Source organism: Tiliqua scincoides, chromosome 3, assembly GCF_035046505.1.
Source record: "Tiliqua scincoides isolate rTilSci1 chromosome 3, rTilSci1.hap2, whole genome shotgun sequence".
Lineage (NCBI taxonomy): Eukaryota > Metazoa > Chordata > Lepidosauria > Squamata > Scincidae > Tiliqua > Tiliqua scincoides.
The window spans coordinates 206,993,618-207,021,114 of record NC_089823.1 but is presented as its reverse complement, the minus strand read 5'-3'; the positions used below and the strand labels follow the sequence as shown (position 1 = coordinate 207,021,114).

The window sequence follows — 27,497 nt, the reverse complement described above, 5'->3', positions numbered from 1 at the left end:
AGCAGAACATCTAGATACAAATTTAAACACAAATTAGTAAATAAGAGAAAACTACCAACAGGATTAAAATCCAACAAAAACTTCAAACTAAAAGCTACGCTGGCTCCCCAAGTTACAGATACTTCCAGGTTACAGACTGATGCAATGGCACTCTCACGTGGGCACAGTATGTCTTTTGGTGGTGCTTCTCTGGACCAGCAAGAATTGGATTTTTCAAGCTATGTACATTTCAGCTTGCATACATACCCCAGAACATAACTGGTTTGTACTGTATGTGGGGGACTTAGGGCCCAATCCTATCCAACTTTCTAGCACTGATGCAGTCACAATGCAGCCCTGAAGTGAGGGAACACTTAGTTTGAGGAGGTCTCCGTGACTGTCTCCTCCCCCAAGATGCAGCACACACCCCATTGGCATGGCTGCATCAGCTCTGGAAAGATGTGTGGGATTGGGCCCTTAGCATATTTCAAACATTTTTTTAAAATTTTTGTCTTAGATATTTCCAATAGACCCTCCAATTTTTTCTGAAAATACTGAGCTGCAGTGTGTGAGGGAGCCCTTTGTTTTCTAGTGGCCAATCAAAATGCTGTATCTCTATGTCCAATCAATTTGATTCACTCCTCAAATTAAGTTTTCCCTATACATAAGGTACTATATAATATATATCTGTTTTAGCAATGCTGCTAACAGTTTCTGGCTTACCTATACAATGGCTGAGAAAGATTGAGTAGCCACAAATGGGTATAACGAATTGGCTGCTCGTTCGTTTCAAGGCCCAATTGATAGTTTTGACCTTTAAAGCCCTATATGATTCGGGACCAGGATATTTGAGGTACCGCTTCCTTCCATATAATCCTACCCACACTCTCCTGTCATCGGGAGGGCCCTTCCGACTGTGTTGCCACCAGACGAGGTGAGGGTGGCAGCGGCTAGGAATAGGGTTTTCTCAGTGGTGGCTTCCCAACTGTGGAATTCCCTCCCCTGGAATTAAGGATTTTTCCCTCTTAGGGCTGTAAGACTTTTTTATTCCAACAGGCTTTTAACTGTTGACACATTGGGCTGGCACTTTTAAAATAAATCTGATCTTAATTGGTGATCCATTGGGGACTGATTTATTTTGAATCAGGTTTTAATGTTTTAATTTTTTATTTATTGTGTTCCTTTCATATTGTAAGCCAACTTGGGTGCCCCATTGAATGGTAAAAATGTGCGGTACATTCATTTAAAAAATAATAATAATTTAATGTGGGACTGATGCAGCAATCTTACAGTCTCTTAGTTAAGGGAAACCATAATGCCATAATGGGCCTTAGAGATTATATTGCAGATGGAGATGGTACTACAGACCAAAACTAGTGCCTTAAATTTTAGCTGTTGTATAGAAGCACCTTGGTATGTTACCAACATTGATAGATACTGCATTTGTGCAAAAAGCATTATTGTCTTTCCATGCTTAAAAAAAAAATTTTGTCTCCATAGTTCCCTTCAGCATTCTTTCAAGGGCAAGCTGACTTATGTGGCTCATTCTGCTATGAGATTCTTAAGTGCTGCAATCACAGGTCACGGTCAACTCAGACGGAAGCCTCCGCACTGCTTTATTTCTTCATGAGGAAGAACTTTGAATTTAATAAGCAGAAGTCAATAGTCAGGTCCCATTTGCAGGTGAATATATCTGATAACTAACAATAAGCAACTCACTGAAGTTGCAATCCTGTGCATACTTTTCTGGGAATAAGCCCCATCGAATACAATGGGCCTTACTTTAGAGTCGATATGTATAGGATTGTGCTGTGATACCCACTCTCAATCACTGTGATGTGTTATTTTAATTTGATACATCTGAAGCACTTTGGTGCTGTGATGGGACAGCTGTATACCTGCAGATCATACAGAGCCAAGGCTGGCCCACCTATTAAGGGGACAATGCAGCTCACGTCAAGCGGCAAGTGGTGGGGCGAACGGCAAACAGACATGGAGTTTGCCTTTCACCCCAAGTTTGCTGTCACCACCCTCTAGCCCAGACTCCTTCAAATTCCACTCCAGGGGCCAGGGTGGCAGATGCGACTGCCCAGAGCATTGTGGTGGCCAGATCCCAGATCTGTGAGTAGTGCTTACCATTCCACCTCTGTGTGGCTTGTCTTTTGAGTAGATCTGGCCACCACAATGCTCTGGGCAGTCGCATCTGCCTGGACATCCTGTTGCACAGCCTTCTGTGATGCCAGGCAACAGATGCACGTGCCCAGAGCATCACAGTGCCCAGATCTACTCAAAAGACAAGCTACGCAGAGGCAGAACAGTAAGCTGTGGTCCAAACAGGGACCGTATTTTCAGGATACAGCATTCATGAGTTTGGCAATTGCTGCTCTAGCCTACCATCGGTGGAGCCTCATCAGTCTGCTTCCTTACCTATTCACCTGGCCCCTTCCTTGCCTTGTCCCTTAAAATAAAACAGAAAGTGAAGGATACTCTGAGAGCTCCACCTGTATCCCGCACATCCTGCTTTGTTGAAAAGGATTGTTCAAGAAGGAACAAGGTGAGAAAAGTAAGAGGCTGGATGGATATCTTCTGCCCTGGTTTGCGAGGCAGTGGTGACAGATTGGAGGCAGTGGATCATGTTAGTCTGTTCCTGTACAGATCTCCCAGGCTTCTTTTGTGCAGCCTCCCTGGAAAATAAACCCTGAGAATTTTAACTTTCCATTCTAAACTAAAGACGATTAAAAGACAGAAACTGTACAATATAGACAGCATCTTTAGGCAAATCTAAAAGTATGGGCATGTCCAGTGATAGTTCTGGCATGGGATCATGGGTCACTGCTTTGATTCAAGCTGCTAGAAGACTCAGCACTACACAGAATCCCAGACAACTGCCTGGCTGGGCCACTTGAACAACTGTTACCCTGCCTGCTGATATCTTAGGGCCCAGTCCTATCCATCTTTCCAGCACCGATACAGCCCTGAGGTAAGGTAACAAATGTTCCCGTACCTTGAGGAGGCTGCTGTGACTGCTTCCCCACTACAGGATCCAGTGCACACCTCACTGCACCGACACTGGAAAATTGAATAGGATTTGGCCCTTAGTCCAGTACAGTTAAACTGATGGTTCTGCTATGGGCTGCCAGTTTGCTTCACCTGTGTTGACGCTCCTTTTTCCTCTTTGTCTTCTTCAGCTGATCAAAGCTGTAAGCCAGTTGATTGCAGATGCAGGAATCGGAGGCTCTCGGTTTCAACATTCATTGGCTATTATAAATAACTTTGCTAATGGAGACAAGCAAATGAAAGTAAGAAATTATTGGTGTCTGTATGCTATGCTTATACTTGTGTATTTTGTCTCCTGGAGAGGGATAAATCTCAAAGCACATTTTCCTCTGTTAACATTTCAGCCCTTCTGTACGAATGCACATGTGTGCGTGCACACAAAATCTGCCATAAAGTGTATTTTACAGTTATTCTACAGACAATAGTTTTGAAAAATGTAATTTTTCAGATGGTTGATATTCAGTCAGATCCCTAATTCTCATGTCTTTACTGTTGCTGAATGGAATATTGTTTCATGAGTAGCACCACTGAAGTTATTGGAGCTTTTTCTGACTTAAATCCATAACTCAGGATAAATTGTAATTAGCTCCAAGTCATACTGGGACTGTCTAGATCAGGGGTGTCAAACATAAGGCCCAGGGGCCAGATGCGGCCTGCGGAAGCTTTTTATCTGGCCCTCAGGCTCTCAGCTGCTGAGCAGTACTGAGGTGTTACTGCTAAAAGGGCAGCCCCCACGAAAATTGGCTCTCCCATATCTTGAAATATGATAAAGATTTGCATGTTTTCTCTTCTGTCATTTGTAGTTAATGAATTCCTATGTGAGGAAAAGTGCTTATTTTTGGTTATGAGTTGTTTAATGACATCACTTCCTGCCTAACGACATCACTTCCAGCCCTCAGCAGGCATCATGAATGCCATTCAGCCCTTGGTATGAAATGAGTTTCACCCCTGGTCTAGATACACTGTCGAAACATTTGCTTCCAAGTATTTTGCCCCCACTCAGTACAGGTCCCCGTTGTTTATGGAGCACCAGGAATCAGATGAAATTGAAAGGGACTGCAGGCTCTTCTCCCCTGACAGCTGGGATTTTTTTCTTTAAAGGATGGTGTAGTGACAGTATTAGCTGCAAAGGAATTCCTTTTTTGACTGTCATTATGTCTGCTTTGGTTCTTCTCAAGGTTCAGCCATGGCTTTAATTAAAAACACACAGTCTATGGCAAGAGCAACCTGCAGCACAAGCAAGGAAAGTGACATATGAAACTTGAGCAGTGAGCAGCAAACAGCCCTACTTTTCCTCCTCTTCCCATCACACATGTGCATGTGCGCACATGCACCTGAAAAGTGGGATAAAGAGAGATTCCATAAATAATACAGACTGAGTTCAGTATAGACAAAATTGTTTAAAAGGGCATAGGGCAGTAATATTGGAAACTAAGGATCAGCTCCTTGCTTCCTGTTGTATATGTAATTTCTGGAAAATGTTCTTGAAAGATATAGTGGCTTTTTGCCTCCATTCTCAACTGCTAAATAAGATGCCAGGCAAAAATAAGTAACATGCAAAAACATAATGCATTCAGTGGATGTGTGAATAAACGATATAATACTGGCCTGAATGTATGTGTTTTAATGTGCTAATAGGGATTCTGTGAGCATAAAAGTACTCCATTGCTTCTCTTTCCCAAAGAACAGTAACTTTCCAGCAGAAGTGAAGGACCTGACTAAACGCATAAGAACGGTTTTAATGGCAACAGCTCAGATGAAAGAACATGAGAAGGACCCTGAGATGCTGGTGGATTTACAGTACAGTTTGGCAAATTCATATGCCAGCACACCTGAATTACGTAGGACTTGGCTGGAGAGCATGGCCAAGATTCATGCTAGAAACGGAGACTTATCAGAGGTAACTCACCATTTTGTACCAGAGATAGTCTGATTGAAAAGGTTTCTTTCAGCTCAATCCTATGCATGTCTACTCAGAAATATGTTCCTATTATAGTCAATGTGGCTTACTCCCAGGTAAGTGTGGATAGGATTGCAGCCTTGGTGTTTTAATGAGGGAGCACTAAGAAATAGGAACCCATTCATGCCTGCTACCCTGATTTACATGTATAGGTTCGAGCATAGAGGTTAAAGGACAGATTAGGCAGTTTCCTGTCCTAAAACAAGTGCTTTTTATTTACTCACAGAGCTTTGTGGTTGAGCAAAGCCTGGCCACAAACCCACCAGCAGCCCCGTGAAGAAAAGAAATGCTAGCAAGAGGGATTGATCCAAAGAGGCTGTAATCTTATGCACACTTACCTAAGAGTAAGCCCCATTGAACACAGTAGGACTTACTTCTGAGTTGACTTGTATAGGACTATGCTGTTAGGCATGGAAATGTCATTTATTAATTCAGGAGGGCAATAAGCCATCAAAATAATAGGGGTTGGCAACAAATCAGGCCTGCACAACTTGGCCCAACCAAACTGGTTGCAACTTACTAACCATATATTGTGCTCTGTAGCAAAACTAGCATTAGTTTTAATTATTTGTTAAACTGCAGACATTTTTATTGGGTCTTCCTGCATCCCATGAAGAAGGAGATCCATCTCAATTATTTTAGATTATTTATTTGAGACCCACCAGGGGAACTGGAAAAGGACCATTTCGCTTTAAGGAGAATGGCCCAGAAATCAGCAGCAATGCAATCAAGATGATCACACTGCTGACAGGCAGGGAGGGGGTTTTTCCACTTACCTGGGGGTCTCTATGACTCCCTCGATGGTCTGGGAAACCTGCGACTCTCCCGGCAGCTTCAAAATGTAGAAAAAAGGTCAAAAGACCCACTTCCAGTTTTTATCCTAAAACAGGAAATGGATTTTTTTTCTACATTTTGAAGCTGCCAGGAGGGCTGCAGAGAGAGGTCACCTCCCCAAACCTCCGAAGAGCCCTAGTCACTCCCGGGTAAGTGGAAAAAACCCCTCCCTGACCGGCAGCAGTGCAATCGTCCCAATCTCATTGCTGCCCTTCCCCCACCTTGCAAAGACTGACAGCGTTCCCAAAGTCTGAGTAGAACTTTAGGAACCACTGTATTAAGTAGTTTTTAAACACATGGCCCAGGTTTGGATGTTTGTTTCAAGCCAAATCTTCATCCTTCTATTTAACCCATTCTCTTACCTTTTTAGCAAATCTCCTCATAACTCTTACTGGAGCTTAACTTAAGTAAAGACATCAACATTGATCTTTATTTTGTGCAAACTATCACACTGACAGATCTGACAAGTAAAGCTCTGTCAAGCAAACCTTGATTACCTTTTCTGCAAAAATGGTCTGACACTAATCAGGGCAAAGCAAGATCTACGTTGCTTAATAGCTTGATAAAATATTACTGCTTAATATTAAAATGTGCAAGCATAACAATGGTTTCTTGTTGCAGGCTGCTATGTGCTATATCCATATAGCTGCCCTTATTGCTGAATACCTGAAAAGAAAGGGTAAGATAAACACATTCAAAGAGCACATCAGATTATTGATGCAGAAACAGTAAAATGTGAATACAAATTTCAGATGACCTATTTCTTTCTAATGAAATTCATGTTCTTTTAGAGTTATCCTTTAAGCCTCTTTGACTCTTCTGAAATATTTCCTAGGCAAGACATTATCAGAGCATTCCTATGCATGTTTACTAAGAAGTAAGTCCCACTCTTTTAAGTGGAACTTACTCCTGCGTAAGTGCATATAGGATTGCAGCCTATTTTTAGTACATTCATAGTAGCAGCATTCATGTATGTTGTGTGAAAGTTAAGATTACAATAATATTTCTCATTTACAAGGGGGGGCTTTTATATTACATTTCTTTGTGTGTATCATTAAATATGCATGTATTAACACATACAGATAGCAGAATGCTAATAACATCTCACACTATCATAGGTTACTGGAAAATGGAAAAGATATGTACCTCTCGTATGCTCCTGGAAGATGCTGAACTCTCTGATAGTAATACCTTACTAACAACTCACAATGGAGGAAGTGAGTGTTCTAACCATGTCTGTTTATTGGTCACACAATAAACATCATTCACACAAACTCCCTATGATAGGCAAGGAAGGATTCACAAAAGAGAGGAAAAATGTTATGGTGCAAGTTGATGTTCTTTGATATTAGGAAGTCTCATCACATAGTTCCAGTTCTGTTCTAGGTTGAACTATCAGTTATCAGTGGTCTGCTGTCAGAGGTTTTAAGGATTTAAAATATTGTGCCATAAGTACTATATACTTTTAGTTGCAGAGATTCAGCCTAGGCAACACCTCATATCATTGAGTTTCCATGGTTGCATATGTTGGGTAAGGGGCCTGCAAAATATCCTTTAATGACAGCCAAAAAGAACAAGGAATTAGTTGGGAATTAATCTTTTGAAGCTGGGTAACTGTTTGCCTGTATAGATCACTTGTGCCCACCCACTCAGACTGATGCATCTATAATCCTTTGTGGGTTTCCAGAAGCACCCTGGGAGAAAAAAAATAAAAAAAAGCATAAACAGTGGGATAATTTGCTCATCATTCAGTGCTCCTTTTTCAGGTTGAATTACCTTTTAGCTACATTTTTCTGTGCTGGTGTGGGAGGCTGCATGTTGTTTGCAGAGTTTCTTACAAGGATGGAAGCAGGGTAAAGTTAATTTCAAAGGCATCTACTTATTCCCAATGTGGAGCAATTGATTTTATGCATTACTTACACCCTAGAACCTCAGGATTTAATTGTGACATTCAATTACCTATTACCTTTTCCCAAGTTGGGACAGTGTGGATCATTCCTCTAACACCGATCAATTTGAACATTGTTAACAGTGCACTAACACTTCTGTACTGTATTTTCAGAAGTCAGTGTGTACCACTGATACGGTTCTGATGTGCATTTCTGTTTACAAAAGGCAATATATATGTAAAAGGTAAAAATCCAGTGTGCTTCTTGGCAAAATAGCTGTATTATGAAGCAAATGGATGCCAGCCATTAGGTCAGAGAGAAAAGTGAATTGAAAAATACAGAATGGGCATTTTCAGATTGCATCAAATTAATATTAGTGGTGGTCCTCTGTCTTGAAATGGATAAATTAAAAATCATTTTCATTTGCTTGGGTCCCACAGCATTTCCTGACCAATCCCAAGTTCAGGCCAGGGTTGAAAAAAAAAAATCTTGATTCTGTGCCACCGCCACCTCCGCTACTCCTCTTTCCCAAACTGAAAGGGGACAATGACAAGTCCTTCCAGCAATGCAGCTTGCTGCTATGATCATGCTCTGTGGGCCATCAAATTAGTGCTAGGAAGCTTTCCCCATGTCGTTCTCAGTGCTTCCTGATGTAAAGATATGTTGCTCCAAGTATGCCCAGCAATGTTTATTGATGTCAGGAAGCATGGGATGCTACCTCCCCCACTATGTTTGAGAAGCGAAGGTTGCATGGGGCAATGCAGCCTGATTCAGCCTGGGCTCAAATTTAAGCAAATTAATTTGATTTGAATCAGGACTCATATTAATTCATTTGGGACAGGCCTGTTCCTTTTCAGGCCAGGGGAGGGGAGCTTGCCAAACTCTAATAAATATATTGTATGAAAGACGCTTATATTTTCATATCTACATCATTTGGAAGAATTTCTGTTTTCGTACCTGCAGACGAATACAAAGCATTCATTCAGGTTGCAGGATTTCTTTATAATGAACACAGGATTAGTGTATACTGTGGAATGGTTCAAATGGTTCAAGTTTTGGCATGTCAGCCTTACGACAATTTTGGGATTCATTTGGGAATTACTCAAAAATTATTTTGGATATGAATATATTTATCTTGAACCTTCAACTTATAAGCACCTGTGACTTTGGCAAGCACTGTATTGAACTGCATGGGATGTATAACCTATCACACATTGGGGCTGCAATCCCATGCATTACTACCTGAGAGCAATTTTCTTGAATTCAGTGGAACTTACTTTTGAGTAGATATGCATAGGACTGTACCTATTCTGTTTGTGCTGTTCGTGCTTTTGGCTATGAGAAAGCAATTGTGCCCAGCAAATTGCACCCAAAAAAAAAAAAATCTGTCTTTATAGCAGTATCCTCTTTTTCAATCAGTAATTATTGAAGAATTCATGAGACCCTTTCTTTTGCTTGAAAAGGCTTGTTTTCAATGGGATGGCCAGCTTTCCTCAACATTACACCAAATATTAAAGAAGAAGGGGCGATGAAAGAAGACTCTGGAATGCAAGACACGCCATATAATGAGGTTAGTAGTGCTGATATTCACAGCTGGATCCTATGCGTGTTTTGGTAGAAGTTTCAGAGTATTTACTAGGATCTACTCCCAAGAAAACACACATAGGATTACAGCCTGAAGAATTACAGCCTGATGTGTATGCGCAACCTCCTGATTTTAGGAATGGGTTAAGTCAGAATGCCAGATGTAGGGGAGAGCACCAGGATGAGGTCTCTTGTTATCTGGTGTGCTCCCTGGGGCATTTGGTGGGCCGCTGTGAGATACAGGAAGCTGGACTAGATGGGCCTATGGCCTGATCCAGTGGGGCTGTTCTTATGTTCTTATAGTTTGTTTTTTGGGTATCGTTTTTCTTTTGTTATATAAAATTAGACCCACTACCTGTGGGGATCAGTGAGTAAGCTGTTTTGGTTCATAAAAAATATGCTTCATTTACCTGGAAATAGGTACACATTAGGTACACATGAACACATTGTGGCTTACTTCTGTGTGAACTTGCATAGAATTGTGCCATAAGTGGATCAAGGGATTTTGTGAATGGGCATACATGTTTTTTATCTGGGTCCCAATTCAACAGGTTTAGTTCTTTGCTTAATCTAAAATAAGATTTAGATTATAGATTAGATTTAGTATTAGAATTAGTCTAGAGCAGCCATTTTCAACCACTGTGCCATGGCACACTGGTGTGCCGTGGATGGTCTGCAAGTGTGCCTCACAACTTTGGGGAGGGTCATTTATTAGTAGGGCAATTGGGGAATTTAAGCCCCCTACTAGCAGAATGGTGTGCCTTGTCAATAGTCAAAATACTGATGGTGTGTCTTGACAATTTTAGCACCTTGTCAGTGTGCTGTGAGATGAAAAAGATTGAAAATCGCTGGTCTAGCGTTTATGCCACGTGCTCGATCTAGATTCTAGAATGTTAGAGTTGGAAGGGATCTTACCAGGCCTTTAGCACTGTTTTAGCATAATTAATCGCTACTTCCAAAACAGAGAGCATTCTTTTTATTTGTGGAATTGCAGAACATCCTTGTGGAACAGCTAGAATTATGTGTTGAATATCTGTGGAAATCTGAAAGATACGAACTCATCGCTGAAGTTAATAAACCAATCATTGCAGTTTTTGAGAAACAGAGAGACTTCAAGGTAAGGCTATTGAGTCATTCGCATGCAGCCCCCAGCTGTGTAGGATTGCACAATGGAAAGTCTTCCATGCAACTGTGTATGAAGAGAGCGTTGCATCCCACATGTATACCATACGATGCTAATACAGCAGGAGACAAGCATTATTTTTCCCCAAATGCATTCTTATTGATAATTATTATTATTAACAGTATTTATATACTGCTTTTCAACTAAAAGTTCACAAAGCGGTTTACAGAGAAAAATCAAATAACTAAATGGCTCCCTGTCCCAAAAGGGCTCACAATCTAAAAAGATGCAAAAGAATACCAGCAGACAGCCACTAGAACAGACACTGCTGGGGTGAGGTGGGCCAGTTACTCTCCCCCTGCTAAAAAAAGGAGCACCCACTTGAAAAAGTGCCTCTTACCCAATTAGCAGGGGTTAAATGGCATTCTTGCCATTTAGAATATGCTGGAGCAGTTTAGGCATTGCACCCTATGTGCTGTAAAGGAAAACTCCACAGGTGAAGAAAACATTTGTCTTTATGTAATATGTATAAATATTTGTCATATGTAACACAGGACTTATCTATTTTGATTATAAGGGCAAGTGTAGTTGGACTAAAGCCTTTTACCTGAGTTATCAGACTCATGTTGATTCATCTCCAACACTGTGACTAATTACAGATTGCATGTTGTGGTCACTATTAAGAACATGGCACTTTTAAAAAAATGCTCTTTCTCTCTTTCTGCTGCTTCAGAGGCTGTCAGAGCTGTACTACGACATCCACAGGTCTTATCTAAAAGTGGCAGAAGTAGTGAATTCTGAGAAGCGTCTGTTTGGACGATACTACCGTGTGGCATTTTATGGGCAGGTGAGGAGTGACTCGTAAACACTTATGCATGTATGGATGCAGTACACATTTCCCTAAAGTAATTCCAGAGGTACATTCCCGAGCATAGGGAAACATAGTAAGCCAACATGGTCAAATGTGGAATCGAATGGAATGATGGGTAGTCTATTTGACCATTATGGGCCAAATTGTGACACCTTTACTAGAGTCTTCCACTGACCTGGTCCTAATATATTTAGAGCAGAATGCAGGTTTTAAAACAATACCTCAGAGAAAGTACCAAAGGCTTGATTTCAATGAGATAAAAGTTCTATGCAGACATTACTTAATCTTATGCACAGGAATGCTTCATTGGTGGCAGCAGAAGCACACTGGCAATCACTGTACATTTACCCTGTAATGAGAATATCTAATGCCACAGGATATACATTTTTTATTTACTGCATTTTTAACCCACCTTTTTTAACTTGGGGAACCAAAGTGGGTATGTCTAAAACTATACATTTAAAATTGAAATGTAAGCAGTTGCACCAATTTCTTGTTTTTTTTTAAAAAAAAAAATTATGTTATAATCAGAAATTACAATGAGCAGCATAATAATTGGAAGCATCTTCATGCATTGAAATACAAAGAGTGATTATTACAGAAATAGCTGAAATGATGTCCAGAGGCGTTTTTTCCCCTCAATGGCTCCAATTCTGCATTCCTTCCTTAGTTGCATTTCTTGTAGACTCTCTGGTTTTGCTTTCTGGCTTGCCTCTGATTCTCTACATTGTGTTGTGGAGTGGTTTTGTACCACACATGGAGTTTTGCATGCTTTTCTTGCTGGTGTTTATGGTTGCCTCCAGTGTGCATCCATATGGGGAAGAGCAAGCATCATTCTTGAAGGAGTGCTTGCCAGTTCCTTTTAATCTGTAGGGGAAAAATAATAATATGGTGTATAAAGAACAGATTGATCTGAATCATTCTGTCTGCTGATTAGGTTTTAATGTAGAAATTTGCTCTTTTCTTCTTTTGACCTTATTCAAGGCTGTGGTAAGTCTTCTATTCTTTTGCATGCTTTGTCTAATTCTTCTTAATCATTGCCCTCCCCTGTATGGTCTGAGTTAACCTTCACTTCTAGTGCTTCTTAGTATTCAGTGTGGGAGATAAAATAACATGGCTTTCACTCATTTATATGCTGTGCTGCATCTAGCAAAACTAATTCTTTTGTTCTGCTTCCTCCAATGACAAAAAATGTATCTGTTCCTGTGCTGCTCACATCCTTGAAGCCTAATCCTCATTTCCAGTGGAAGCCTGCCCAGGCCATGTGTTTCTTACACTGAGCTGTCCACTGCAAAAAGTCTTGCTGTGTATGTTTTGACAGACCTAAGAAGGTATTATTGTCTAACTCCATCCTCAGTCACAGTAATACTACTCCAGAACCTTATGCACATATGATGTTTCTGCCCTTGGTTTGCTTTACTGCTGAGTTCATTTCCCAGCCCACTAGCCTATCTCTGTGCAGGGCCTGAAATAAATGTTCAGGTAGTGAGAATCTGCCAGGGTATAACTGTAGACCTATGTCTAGAGCAGCAGTAACCAAACTTATGACTGCTGTCCTTCAAAAAAGCAGTCCCCCTTCAGACTGAAGCTTACCATTCTGCCTCCCCACCGCATTCATTCTCTGTAGATCTGGGCACCAGGATACTCTGGGCAGTCGTGTCTGTTGTCTGGAATCCCAGAATGGGATGTCTGGGCAGATGTGACTGCCAGAGAGGCCTGGTGCCCAGATTTACTGGGAATGAATGTGACGTGAAGGCAGAATAGTAAACTCTGCTCACGGAGCAGAGGATCCAACCCTGGATCCGGCCCCTGGGCTGGAATTTGGAAAACTCTGGTCTAGAGTCCCATTACAGACAACAGTGCTTACTCTTTGGTAAATGTGCATTGCAGCCAGTGTTACCTTGGGGTCAGTGCCACATAGACTCCAGTTTTGAGAGACAAGCAGCCCAATCCAGTGCAAATCCCCACACAACAATGAAATGGTGCCAGCACAGGCTACACTGCATCCTGCATGGGAATAGCTGTTACTGGAGGTCTCAGAAGGGTAAGGGAACATTTTTTGCCCTTGCCCCATAGTTAAGCCCCAGCAGCTGCAATGGAGAACTTGGACTTGGGCAAGCTACATAGCTGGTGCAAGTCCATGCTGCCCCATGTCGGTGAATTGGGCGACAAGGGGGATAGAAAACAGCATGCACCACTGCTGCTGATCTCATCTGTGTCCTTCAGTTTGGGCTTTTTGTCCTAGTAATCTTTCTCCAGGGCTGCAGGAGAAAGAGGTGGGTTAGTTCTTATGGAATACCTGGCTTCTCAGACGTGAAATGTTCTGAGCCATAGTGTGTGAATCTTGACCTCTTGAAAAGAAACATCTAAGAGCATCCACACATCAAAACTGTGTCTGGGTAAATCTGTGCATACAGGCACAATCATTGTTAGCCAGTATCTGGTACAGTTATTCACACATTTGATTCAGTACAGATACAATCTGTGTACATCTGATCTATAAAAATGAACTTGGCAACAGTGGTTCACATGGAAATATGTGCCCATGCCCAGACATGCTGTACCTGGGCATTGCATAACATGTGAACAGCCCTATAATCCATTCTCATTCAGTTCCCACCAGATGAGCTTGAGGTTTCTATAAATTAGCGTAACAAGTTTTTGTTAGGAAGAATGCAGTGATGTGCAGCATTTCAAATGAATATTTCTCGGGACTATTTTGTGGCAAGCTGGCAATTGCAATAACAAATGTTTATTTATGTATTTGGATTTTTTTAGGAGGGAGCTTCATTTTATAAGAAACACAGAGCTGCCACCCAAAACAGCAGCCCTGTGGCAAGCTCACTCGCTCTTTCTCTCTCTGCTTCTGTAACATGTAGTCTTTCACACGTGGCATTTTCCCACTAGAGGCAGCCAGTGATGTGGAGCAGTGGTGGGGAAATCACAAGAAAATATCAGAACATGGGGAAAGTTTTACTATAAGGAGGGAGTTGGACATAGGGCTGCCATTTGGGGGGGGGGTCCAGTTTTTGTCATGATAAGGCAATTTGGTTTTCCTGATTGTTTGCCCTCACATGATTTAACACCTTGTGTGCGACTGGCGCATGCACATCCTGGCCTCTCTCCTTACTTCCTGATCACTTTTCTTAATCACATGGAGGGTGGACGATTTACACTAACCACCCCTCTACACACATTGCCGAAACTGCATTTATAGTAGATGGATTATTTGTATGGGGCTGGAAAAGCATCATCTGAACTGGCCCCATATATAATATTGCTGTTAACCTGCATGTGTTTGAGAGGGCTCAGAATGCATAAAAATACATTTCTCTTATTTGTATCTTACAGTTTCTTCAAGCAACTCAGGGTAAAATGTAGAGAGAGTTATCCTGCTTTAACCTCACAATATCCCTATGTGGGTGGGCTAATGTAAGAGCTAAGAACTTGCCCAAAGCTTTTGTGCCTGAGCAGGAATCAAGCCCCACACAATTTGAATCCATCACACATTGAATCTATCATAGCAGCCTCTCTCTCTCTCTGTGTGTGTGTGAGAGAGAGAGAGAGAGAGAGAGAGAGAGAGAGAGAGAGAGTTCTAATTCTTTGTAATTATATCAGCGCAGCATGAATCACAAGCACATGTGAATGCATACACCTGCTTCAGAGATTAAAAAGTGATTTATTTAAGGCCAGCAGTGTGCATGATGCTGGGTGGAAGAAAGTAGTGGCAGAATGCAGAAGAGAAGAACAGCTAGAACCAGTTAAAAGAGCACTGAGGATGGGATGGAGGAGGGTTCACCCCTCGGAGCCTTTGTGAGCCTCAAAGGTCTTTGGCAAAAGTCCCACAAGCTGTTCACCAGGATTGTTATGTTCCTTCCTGATCTTGTGTCAGTTCTTTCTCTCTCTGGAAAGGTTGAGCAGAGGGAAAACGACACCCTAATTATTCCATTTTCATTACTATTTCCAAAAGTCAAATGTTTCATGGAAGAAGCTTCCTAGCTTGTTCTTTTATAACAGGGGTGTCCAAAGTTTTTGGCAGGAGGGCCACATCAGTTCTCTGACACTGTGTCGGGGGCCCGGGGGGGGGAAGAATTAATTTACATTTAAAATTTGAATAAATTTACATAACTTTACATAAATGAATATATTAAAGATGAACCTATATGAATGAATGAGGGTCTTGCAATAGCTCAATGCCTATAAAAGGCCTTGCACAAAGCAAGGCTGGCCTTTCCTTTGCTTCCACTGCTGCATCACAGATGTGAAAGAGCAAGCAGTGGAGGGAACCCTCATCCCACAGCTCACACGAGAGGTCAAACAGTCGCCCTCACGCTGAGAGAAGTTGTGTTGGGCCAGTGCGGGCTTCAACAAATCTCTGGAGGGCCAGAGGCTCATTGGAGACTGGGGGCTCCCTGAGGGCCGCATTGAGAGGTCTCAAGGGCCACAAATGGCCCCCGGGCCGGGGTTTGGGCACCCCTGTTTTATAAGAAAGCATTTCCTGGGACAGGTTTTGACATTCTCCAGGGTTTGCTTAACTAGCATGCTTGCAAACAACTCAACTGGGGGTCATTATATCTTTAAAGGCTGCTTCCCTTATTTAACTCAAAAAGAAGGTGCAGGGGGTTCCCATTCAGATCGGAGCTGTACTCTTGAAGGAAGGGGACTAGCTCCACAGCTGTTTTCCCACCGATAACTACCCACAAACATTCTGTTTGGGGCAGATTTTCCACACAAAGGATTTTTTAAAATGCATTGACCCTGCTTTGGGGGTATATGGGCATTTTAAAGAGAGAGAGAGAGAGAGAGACTTTCAAAGACATGTTAAAAGTCGTGTCTAATTTGGCACCAGTCTGGACAATCTTCACAAAATACTGTATAGCCATATATAGTATCTGCTTTATATTTCCATGCCATATTTAAATTTTCAGGTGATCCATGATGAAATCGCTGGAGTCCACTGTATACGGATAGTTACATATACGTCTATTATGAGCAGCTCTAATAATAATAACCCGCCCAACCCTCTCTGTGTCTGTCTTTGATGGTCAGTGATGACCTGACTCTTTCGGCAAGTCTTTGGACTACTAGGGTGATGTTGACTGCTGCTGGATATAGTTTGGTCTGTGTATGTGTTGAACTGTTTTATTGCTGTAATTGGTTTTATGATACTGATACTATCATTATTTTCTGTGAATTTGTTTTGTAAGCTACTTTGAGAGTTCTTGTCCAAAAGAGGGGGAGCAGAGAAGCACTGATGATAAACAAGCAAACAAATCAATGGAGCATTTTGCAGCTTTGCAGGGGATGATGTCACCATGATTCCCTGAATTCTGTTTAGTTGAACTGAGTGAGCAACAAAGCCATCATTTCTTTCCTGAACATAGCATGCTAGGTTAATTTGCAGACCTTTACCACCCCAACTCCCCCGTTGCCACCAGCTGTCATTGTTTAACAGCACTAATTCAACCAAAAGTCACAAATCCCAAATGTACTGCTCATTCATTCTGCATTTACCAATTACTGGATTGTACCACAAGGTGGCACTCTCTCTACAAAACATGGATCCGAATGAGTCACTGGCTGATATTTGTGCTCTCCAAAATTGTTTTCTCTTTTACATTTCACATTAGGGTTTTGTGCCACTGGTAAAAGTTTAAATTCATCCTGTGCTAATATAGAGTTTGGTTTTAATGCATTCCATTCCTTCATCACGCACCAGCTGAAAAACCAGCAGCTGATTTTGTTTGGGGCGGCTGTTTTGTTTTTTTGTCTAAGCAATCTACTGAGTCTACACCTTTCATCCACAGCAAACAGCTTGAAATACTCCCTCCTTATTACACTTTGTTGACTGTTATAATTTGTGTTTTAATCAGGGCTTTTTTGAGGAAGAAGAGGGCAAGGAGTACATCTACAAAGAGCCCAAGTTAACAGGCCTCTCTGAGATTTCTCAGAGATTGCTGAAACTTTATGCAGATAAGTTTGGAGCAGACAATGTGAAGATAATCCAAGACTCCAACAAGGTACAAAGGAAAACAAAGATGAATACTGCTAAACAGAGAGCATCATTCATTTCTTAGAAAGAGATCATTAGTTCATTCAGAATTGCCTACACTGACTTGCAGCACCTCTTCAGAATTTTCAGGCAGATCTTTCCCAGCCCAACCTAAAGATACTAGGGAACTGAATGTAAAGCAGGTGTTCTGCCCCTGAGCTACAACCCTTCCCCGCACCAACATTCTGAGCATGCTGGAGAAATTCCTGGTTGCGATTTCCCCGCCGGTTTTGGATTAGATAAAATGGTGACTTCCAGTAAATCTTAGTAGTGACAGTGTTCCTCTCTCTGTTGACATTCAGCAGTTCATAATATTCAGACGAAGGATCAGCAGATAATTTTGGTAACCCACAAATGAAGCCAGGACTTTTTGATTAGTAATTGTGGCATGGTTACATTAAAATATAATTATTTACTTTCAGAGATTACTGAAAAATATGCTTTCTTTTTAATTTTTTAATATCAGTTTGGCTGTTTCTAATAAGTATTCACTCTTCATTTCTAAGTTGTTCCATTTCACCCTCCATGCCTATGCAGGTTAACCCCAAGGATTTAGATCCAAAATACGCTTATATCCAGGTGACATACGTTACACCTTTCTTTGAAGAGAAAGAAGCTGAAGAACGGAAGACTGACTTTGAAATGCATCACAACATCAACCGCTTTGTCTTTGAAACACCATTCACGTTGTCAGGAAAGAAGCATGGCGGTGTGGAAGAGCAATGCAAGCGACGGACCATTCTGACAAGTATGGATGTTGCTGCGTTATTTAGTGCATCGAGACGTAACCCAAGGTGTCCTCTGGAATTGCCAAAGCTCAGCTCAGGTGTATAGGGTTTTAGAACAGAATCACATATTTGGGGCACAATCCAGACCTGGGATTGGGCTGCCGCAAGTCTTCTTGAGAGGAAACCGGGCCAGCGCTCCAAGAAGCGCCAGCTTGCAGAAGCTGACATAAGCCCCCGTGCCGGCTTCCTCTCGGATGCTTGCAACGGCCCAGCTGGGCCGACACAAGCAGAAAAGGGAGGTGGGGGGAGGTGGGAGGTAGGTGTTCCAGGGTGGGGGTGGGTGGCCCAGGGGTGGGCAGGGAGCAGGAGGCGGGGCTGGGATCTGTCAGTTATGCCGGATCCCAACCCCTGTTCCCAGGGATAACGGAGCAGTTTCAAGGTGGTGCGAGTTCAAGGAGACCCATAGGAGCCAGCAGTCCTTACCCAGAGGTAAGGGGAAATGTTTCCCCTTACCTCTGACTGAGCTGCTTATGGCTACTATCCTGCACGGTATACAGCACAAACCTCCTGGCTGGCCTGTTCCAGCGCAGGATAGGATTGTGCCCTTAGACTTCTGTATAGAACTTTGTTTTTCCAGATCAGAGTTCTTTAAATGCTTTTGTTAAAGGATTAGGCATTATTGTTTGAGCAAACTTTTTAAACATTTTCATTTGGGGGGAAATCACTGTAATCAATAAGAAATTATTTGCAGTTTCTCTACAGGTAATCGTGTTTATCTTTCAATTCATTGGAAAATTAATGAATGGTAAAATGCTAGATTTTGAAATAGGAATGATACCATTGTACTCCAAGGACATGACAAATTCATTTACATGGTTTATGTATTTACATGGTACATTGCACTTTATGTGTAAATTGTTAGAGTTCAGAACAGGGAAAAGTATATAGCAAGTTCATTATGGATTTGTTGTCATTATGAACGGTGTTTCAATTGTGACCGTGAAATTGAGATTGAAATGTTGACATTTATTGAACATTCTATATATTGTGGTAAGAGAATCTTCCTTTTAATGTGTCTCTCTTGTTTTCTGAATGCAGCCAGCCACTTATTTCCATACGTGAAGAAGAGAATACAGGTCATAAGCCAAACAAGCACAGAATTGAACCCCATTGAAGTAGCAATTGATGAGATGTCTAAAAAAATTTCTGAACTTAAGCAGCTTTGCACCATGGAAGAAGTGGATATGATTAGGCTGCAGCTGAAACTACAAGGAAGCGTGAGCGTCAAGGTAATTATTGCCCAGGACTTCATTCAGGTCTAACTTGTTTATGTAACAAGTTAGATTATATATCAATATAATGAGGGTCAAAATCTCTACATTTAAAAATGAACTTGGAGCCTTCTGTTTGTCTGAGTTAGAAGGTCCTCATAGGGCTTTTGCCATGACCTCCAATCCAGCAGGGAAGGTGTTATCTTCATGCATTTCCTTGTTTTCCTTCTGGTATCTCTTTTCTTTCTCCATCCAAAGAAAAAGCCAGGTAGTTCTTTTTAGCCTTTTTCGGCTGTCCTTCAAATGCCTCTTGGCAGTTAGTACTTCCCTTATCACTGTGTTGTAAGACAATGCACCTGCACCTGTTCGCTCCACACCTCAGCAGGAAACTCCTGAAGAAATTGTAGTGCAATAGATGAAACAACCCTACATCTACATTTTGATTGCTGGGCAGACTAATTGCCACAAAACATACATATCTATGTACAGTCCTGTAGCAGCACAAGATGCTGCTTTGGGGAGCACCCAAGGCTTTGGGGGGCCTTGGTGCTTGGTGGGAGACACACAAGACTGTATCTTGTTGCCTGAAGGAGAGTGCTAAAGCAGATGCACTCTGAGGGTTTGAAAGTTAGAACTTGAGGCAGCAAAGAGTTATAGCAATGAATAAAACAACAGACATGTATAGAAGCGAGATGCAGAAGGAAGGCCTGATGCAGAAGGAAAAGCTTCTGGGATTCAGCCTTCTCTGACTTTTATTCCCTCTCAACACAATACACAACAGGCTGGGGTTTTCCATTCTCTGATCTTGTTTACAATACTAAGCTATGAGTCAATAGTCTGCGTAATAGGGAAATTACAAGGGGATGCTGAGATTCACACTGGCTATAACTAGCCGGCTGTCTAGCTTAACCGCAATCCACATTCCTAGATATGATTCTCTATAACATCTTCTTGTTGACAGGCTACAGAGCTTTAGACTCAGCATGTCACCAAGGCCGCGCAAGTTTGCTCTGCGCAAGTGCAAAGTGTGCTTTGCTTTATTGCCAACATACTAAGGCTAAGGCTAGCGCCTCTACATAAACACTACACGGTCTGCCCTTTTTATCCACAGGCGATCTGTACCAGGACCCCTGCAGATGTGTGAATTGGTGAATCTGTGGCCACTTCCAGTTTGACAAGAAAACTCAAAGTGGCTTTCTCTCGGTATTCATGGGCCCTCCCATGGTGCCCCTACCTGATCCTTTATGCACATTGGGTGCTATCACTTTCACCAGTATAGAGAGCTTAGCGGCTGGCCTGGCCAGGCGGGTCCTGCTCAGTGCTTCACCTGCCCCTCCCCCCCAACCACTCCTTCTGGGCCTAGGTTGCTTGGCTGTTTTTAAACAATCTACAGTGGACCTGGAGACTGAAATGTTCAGCTGTTTAACATCTGAAGAGAAATTAGCATCAAAGTGAAATTCACAGGCAAGAGGACAGAGAAAAACCTCCAGCCAGTAAAGTAGACCTTTACTGGTTGGAGTAAAGATCAGCAAAGTCTTAGACCTAGCTCCTGGTTATTGTCGGAATGCAATGGAGCCTTCTGTCACATTGAAGTTTCTGTGGTAGACCTCAAAAAGTCCATGCATAGCACATGTCCATAAGAAAAGAAATCTGACCCTCAAATATAAGAGACATTCATCTGCTTTTTTTTTAACCTGACAGGTTAATGCAGGACCAATGGCTTATGCACGAGCTTTCCTTGAAGAAACAAATGCTAAGAAATATCCAGATAATCAAGTTAAACTTCTGAAGGAAATCTTCAGGTAAGCTTTTTATTTCCAGAAATAATGAGTCTTTAGACATGGTAAATAGATGATACTGAAGTATTTACCCTCAGGTTATGCAAACTGACAAACAAGCAGGCAGTTCTTCTAGTCAAATGCAGGGCAATAATCCTATTGACGTTTTTCCCTATCTCCATTATGAATGTACAGTTCTAATCCTTAATTTGATGATAACACAGTTTTGTGAATTCAACAACTGTGATGCGTTGATATACATTTGGTAAATTCTGTGCTGTGCAGGCAGTTCGCAGAAGCATGTGGACAAGCTCTTGAGGTTAACGAACGCCTGATTAAGGAAGATCAGTTGGAGTATCAGGAAGAAATGAAATCTCATTACAAGGATATGCTCAGTGAGCTCTCTGAAGTCATGAATGAACAGGTTAGCCATTCTGTTTCAGCCTTTTATGGTTGGACCTCATTGTTTCATATGAATAATTATTACATAGAAATCTAACAGTGTGTCTGCATAGTTTGGGATGAGCTCAGATACATGTATTTAGTGGACCCTAGCAAGACATGAGCCCAGTCCTCACTGACAAACCTACCGATATACAAAGAGTATAGCAGGGTCATTGCGGGCAGTGATGTTCATGCAACAAGGGCCCAAATCCTAACCAGTTTTCCAGCTCTGACATAACTGTGCCAATGGGATGTGTGCTGCATCCTGCAATTGGGGGGCACTCACGGAGGCCTCCTCAAAGGAAGGGAATACTTGTTCTCTTACCTCGGAGCAGCATTGCCCTTATGTCAGTGCTGGAAAGTGGATTAGGATTGCGCCCTAAAAGTACAGCATAGAGCAGTGTTTCCCAAACATTTTAGCATCAGGACCTAGTTTTTTAAATGATTATCGGAATCCACCTAGCTTTACCAGACTTTTAAAAAAGAGATCTAGAAAGAAATAACATGCATACATACATTTATTTATAAGTAATAATACCTAGAGAAAAAAAGACCCTCAAACATGTATCTCCCTGTTTTTACACATACTTGCAAACTACAGAAGCTGAGCTCTTTGCAGGGTAATTAGCAGCTACAGTATCTGATTTTTGAATAGTCTCAGGGCTTGAGGCAAATGGTTGTCTGATCTGTCCGTCACCCTTTGGCAACCCATCAAAAATCAAGTTGTGACCCCACCAATGGGTCTCAGCCCACAGTTTGGGAACCACTGGCACAGAGGTCTTCCACACCACAAGAGGCTTACGTTTTTGTGAAACCTCTCATGAAATTCTGTGTGGTGCTGAAGAGCCCAAGTAATTCCTGCATTCCAGCCTAACAGCCCACTGCACTGAAATATTGACTCTGAAGGATCATATCGAAGTCATGATATCAGAGGTTGTTTTGCCCTAGATCTGTGGTTCTGTAATAGTGAACCCTGGCTACGTGGGGAGCTGTAAAAACCAGCCAGGGAAACCGCAGGATCCTCATGAAAAACCTGCCACCCAATACAGTTTGTAACCCTAATGCAAAGCCATGACCAATGGCCCAGTAGGAGCTGCCAGTCGAATGGCAATAGAGCTGCCAGTCGAAGAAGTTTGGAAATCACTGCCCTAGGTGATAGAGGGCCCAGTCCTATCCAATTTTCCAGTGCCAGTGTAGCTGTGCCAAAGGGGCATGCACTGCATCCTGTGGTCAGGAAGGCAGTCACAGAGGCCTCCTTAAGGTATGGGAGCACTTGTTTCTTTACTTTGGGACTGCATTGTGGCTGTATCGGTGCTGGAAAATTGGATAGGATTGGGCCCATAGTCTCTACCTTCAAAGAGTGTAACACATTTTGACTCATTAATTCATGTGTATAACTGGCCTCTGAGCGGCCCACTTGGAGGCAGGCTGTGCAGCATGGCCTTTCCCAGTTTGAAGAGACACTTTGCCAACAGTCTGAGGCAAAGAGGCAAAGAAGGAAGGCCCATAGCCAGGGAGACAGACCAGGGACAGTCTGCACTTGCTCCCAGTGTGGAAGGGATTGTCACCCCCGAATCGGCCTTTCAGCCACACTAGACGCTGTTCCAGAACCACCATTCAGAGCGCAATACCATAGTCTTTCGAGACTGAAGGTTGCCAACACACATAACTGAAATAATTTCACAACTAGCATACTTGCATACAATCGCAGAAACAATATGTTTAGACTTGGTAACGTCACCCCAAGATGATTTTATCACATCCGTGTCACAAGATGTTGATTGAATGTGTTGGGAACAAATCCTTGGCCTTGTGTGGTACATTTCAGCTCTCAGTACACAGGTATATATGATACATTAGCACGCCAGCATAATTAATCTTGAAGAGTGATATGGTAAAGTCACCTTGTGATAACTACTACATGAAAATGTAAGATGTGGCATTTCTTCATACCACTTCGCTGCATTGGGGCTCAGTATGTTTCTCATTGTTTGTACCTCGACAGATAGGAGCACCTTCATCAACTTTCTTTCTCTCTTTTTCTGGCAGCTCTGTCATGGTCAGTGCTTATACAACTTCTCTGCTTCATTGTCTAACATTTCCCTCAATACTATAGCCAAAAGTGGTATGTTGTTTTCTTTATGTATACCTGTTCCTTGACTGTCACATATTCTCTCTTGCTCGTCTCCTGTTTCTTGACTTTTAATCTTGATGTAGAATTTTGTCTCTAGCTTCATTCTTATTTAGCAGTCTGTTGAGGTTTACCTTCGTGGGAAGATACTTGGCAGTCTTGTTCAGGACTACAAGACTTCCTAACCAAGACCTGTTTCCCACTTATCTGTTTCATGTGTTGAATATTCCTTTCTATTTTTTAATTCATTTATATAATAAATACAAGATAACAAAAGCACATCATTTCCTCAAATGGGATAGAAAAAGGAAAGATATAGAGAGAGAAAAGATCAGATATTTCTTATGAATGTTATTGCCCTACTCGCACACCTTTTACCAGATGTGGTCAATATTAGCAGTCATCCCAGAGGGCCAGGTTCATTTGTATATATCTTAGGGCGCAATCCTAATGCAGTTAGGATTGGGCCGGCCTAGGAGGGTCACAAACATCCCTTGGGCCGGCCTAGGAGGCTCGCAAACGCACCATAAAGCACATATGCGTCTCCTCACGGCGAAACCAGGCCGGCGCTCCAAGAAGCGCCGGCCTGCAGAGGCTGACATAAGCCTCTGTGCCGGCTTCCCCTCAGCCTCTTGTGTTGGCCCGCCTGCACTGACACAAGTGGAAAAGATAGGCGTGGGGGAGGGAGGCGTTCCTGGGCAGGGGGAGGGCGGGCGGGCGGGGAGCGGGAGGTGGGGCTGGGATCCGGCAGTTATGCCAGATCCCAAACCCCCATTCCCAGGGAGAACGGAGCGGCCTTAAGCCGCTCCGCTCTCCTCGAACTTGTGCCACCTCCAGAGGTGGCGCAAGACCAAGGAGACCCATTGTGGTCAGTAGCCCTTACCCGGGTAAGGGGAAATGTTTCCCTTACCTCTGGCTGAGCCGCTTCTGGCCACAATCCTGCACTGGATACAGTGCAAGCCTCCTGGCTTGCCTGTTCCAGCGCAGGTTAGGATTGCACTCTTAATGCGTAAAAGTGCCAAAGAAAAGTCACCCTGTGATGGATGTCACAAAATCAGAAATTACAGGGTAATCAGGGCACATTACTTGGAGGAGGGGGGATGTGTCTGACCAGGAAATGTAAATGGAAAAATTATGTGAGGGTCAAATACATTATGTAGGAATTTGGTGATTGGAACTTCCAAAATAATGTTCTGCTTGTAAATACAGCTATAGGTTTCCTGATTTATTTGCAGCAGGGGAGTGGGGCAGATGGTGTCCATAAGTTTTCCTCTCTGTCAGCTCCAAAAGAGAGTGATTTGGATCAAGGTTGCTGCAGCAGAGGAGCAAAGAGCTAGATTCCCATGCAGCGGTCCTGATCAAATTGAGTGGACCCCACTGCTACATTTAGAAGAAGAAAATCACACTATCAGTTCCAGTTGTGGACTTCCAGTATAATGTATGGGTTCACCTTGAAATACAACACCACCAGTACTTGTCTTCATTTTTATCTGGCAGCTGCTCAAATCATTAACTCAGAAAACCGCCCCCCACCTAATCCTTAGGAATAAATTTTAGAATGCGCATGTAGAATATACTGTGAGAGTACAGGCATCCCCCAGTATCCACGGATCCAGTATCTGCATTTTCAGTTATCCACCGATGCCAGGGACCCACTTCAAACATGTTCACAACAAGCACAGAGGCCCTTGTCTCCAGCTAGGCTCACCCCAGAATGGCCTCTGTGTGACCCAGAAGAGGCTGGAAGAAGCCGAGGAGACTGCCTGGAGACCTGCAAAAGCACTGTGTGACAATTGGGCAAGTGAACTGGGGGCTTTTTTTAAACTGAACATGTTTTTTTTTCTGAACATGTTTGAAAAGCATCCCCGGTATCTGTGGTTTCTGGTATCTGCCGGGGGGGGGGTCCAGAATGGAACCCGTATGGATACCGGGGCACACCTGTATTGATTTCCACAAGGTTTAATTTATTTAGTCAGTCATTTTATTTTATTTTTTTAAGATCATGTACAAGGAGGATTCTGCAAAGCAACCAGGAGCGGAACAACCTTATTTCCATGCAATCAGTAGAACAATCACAGCTCTACCCGGACCTCCAGTATCGTCAAATAATGACACCTGATCGATGAATTTGACTTTGAACAGGTCACTAGTGAACTTTGGGAGTATTTTGGATAACAATGTAAGCAAATCATGAAGGATTCCTTAAAAATGAAATGGGGTACATTGTTTTAATTTATTGAACATTTTCAGTGTTGATTTTTTTAAATTGCCAGTTTGATATATATTTTTTTTAATGTTATTGCCTTTCCTGGTATTTGCACATTTTCCTATTTTGTTTTGTTTTTGTTACAGATCAGTCTTTATTAAGCCAGTCTGAACCTGAAATCTCCACTGAACATTTAGTTCCACAGCAAACCTTATGTGTGCTGTAAAATGATAATATAATCTAATACAAATCCTAGTATACATATATTTTAAAGGTCAAAAGTGGATGTTTTATAACATTTAAGTATATTGCAATTGTAAATAGAAGATGTGTAAAATATGTCATTTTTACAAAAAAAAATTTAGTTAATAATTGACATTACTAAGATGTGGATAACATCTCACATACAGCTATATTAAAGTATTTGTCTACATGTAGAAAATGTATAAATATTTTTTTTCCCAATGCTGTAGTTTATTGCTGAACAACTGTGTCCACTGAAAACACTGCACAATTGCTTTGGGATCTGGCTCAGCAAAGGGTTCCAAGATGCTATCATTGCTCCAGGGTTCCAAGATTGCTATCATTGCTCTTCACTTTTCCTGGTACACTGGAGTTCCTGGCTATGAAAGGCAGCTAGATAGAGATGAGCAAAGGTAAGCAGTGGCAGACTCAGGGTGAAGGCCGCCCCAAAACCTCACAGTGAAGGGCACCCTCTATCTCTATCTTTTAACTCACTGCACTGAATCTGTTTGGTCCCTGCTGACTGACAGTGGCTCTCTAGGGCTCAAACAGATGTCTTTCTCATCTCTGTCAACGCTAGGGAAGCATAGGATTGGGCCCTTAGAGTCCATTCCTATCCAACTTTCCCATTGTGTCAGTGGGGTGTGCACTACACCCTATGGTGGCAGGGGATAGTCATGGAGGTAAGGTGGAGATATGCCTTAAGGTAAGGACTGCATTGCAGCTCCATGGATGCTGGAAGGTTGGACAGGATTGGGTCCTTAGAAAGATAATTAGCAACCTGTTTCTGTCCTACTTCCCTATGTCTCTTTGGGTGTATGCTACTTCACATACTACTCTGAGCCAGTGACTAGCTTGTTACCAACTTTAGAATATTTCATAGGAACCTGCCACACATTGGTGATATTGTGATTCTGTATGTAAATGATTCCTGTCTATGACTCAGGCATGAGGCATATATATACAAAAAATGTACATATATCACACATTGGTGATATTGTGATTTTGTATGAAAATGATTCCTGTCTATGACTCAGGCATGAGGCGTATATGTACAAAAGATGGCTTTTGTAGGTTGTAAATATCATGAGAGGTGTTGGATGCACATGCAACTTGGGTGACAGTTGCGTGGCTTTCTACTTAACTGAGGATGTGCATGAGATACAGGATGTGTGGCTGAATATGTGAAAGGTCTAGGTGCGGCGTACATGACAACATGCAATCAGAGTGAGGAAGTATGTGGATAGGTGTACGAGACTAATGAGATAAAAAAGGATTGGGGGAGGGCAAGTGAGAGAGACGGGGAAAGACTGAAAAACAGAAGTGAGTGCTTAACCTCCATCTTAC

At 42.2% G+C, this 27,497-nt stretch overlaps 1 protein-coding gene across 4 annotated transcripts in view; it reads left to right on the top strand.

Moving 5' to 3' along the window:
* The window catches only part of DOCK10 (dedicator of cytokinesis 10), a 230,435-nt gene extending 204,239 nt beyond the window's left edge, over positions 1-26,196 (top strand). For 2 of the 4 annotated variants that reach the window (XM_066622585.1, XM_066622582.1), the window contains 14 exons: positions 1,480-1,662; positions 3,168-3,278; positions 4,721-4,936; positions 6,452-6,509; positions 6,949-7,047; positions 9,183-9,289; positions 10,298-10,420; positions 11,160-11,273; positions 17,171-17,317; positions 17,887-18,097; positions 19,176-19,366; positions 21,050-21,150; positions 21,412-21,550; positions 25,701-26,196. In XM_066622585.1, coding sequence (XP_066478682.1) covers positions 1,480-1,662; positions 3,168-3,278; positions 4,721-4,936; positions 6,452-6,509; positions 6,949-7,047; positions 9,183-9,289; positions 10,298-10,420; positions 11,160-11,273; positions 17,171-17,317; positions 17,887-18,097; positions 19,176-19,366; positions 21,050-21,150; positions 21,412-21,550; positions 25,701-25,820 — 1,920 coding nt within the window. In that variant the 3' untranslated portion in view covers positions 25,821-26,196. The remainder of the gene's footprint in view (positions 1-1,479; positions 1,663-3,167; positions 3,279-4,720; positions 4,937-6,451; positions 6,510-6,948; positions 7,048-9,182; positions 9,290-10,297; positions 10,421-11,159; positions 11,274-17,170; positions 17,318-17,886; positions 18,098-19,175; positions 19,367-21,049; positions 21,151-21,411; positions 21,551-25,700) is intronic. The other 2 variants (XM_066622584.1, XM_066622583.1) reach the window with 1 other exon arrangement.
* The last annotated feature ends 1,301 nt before the right edge of the window (positions 26,197-27,497 follow it).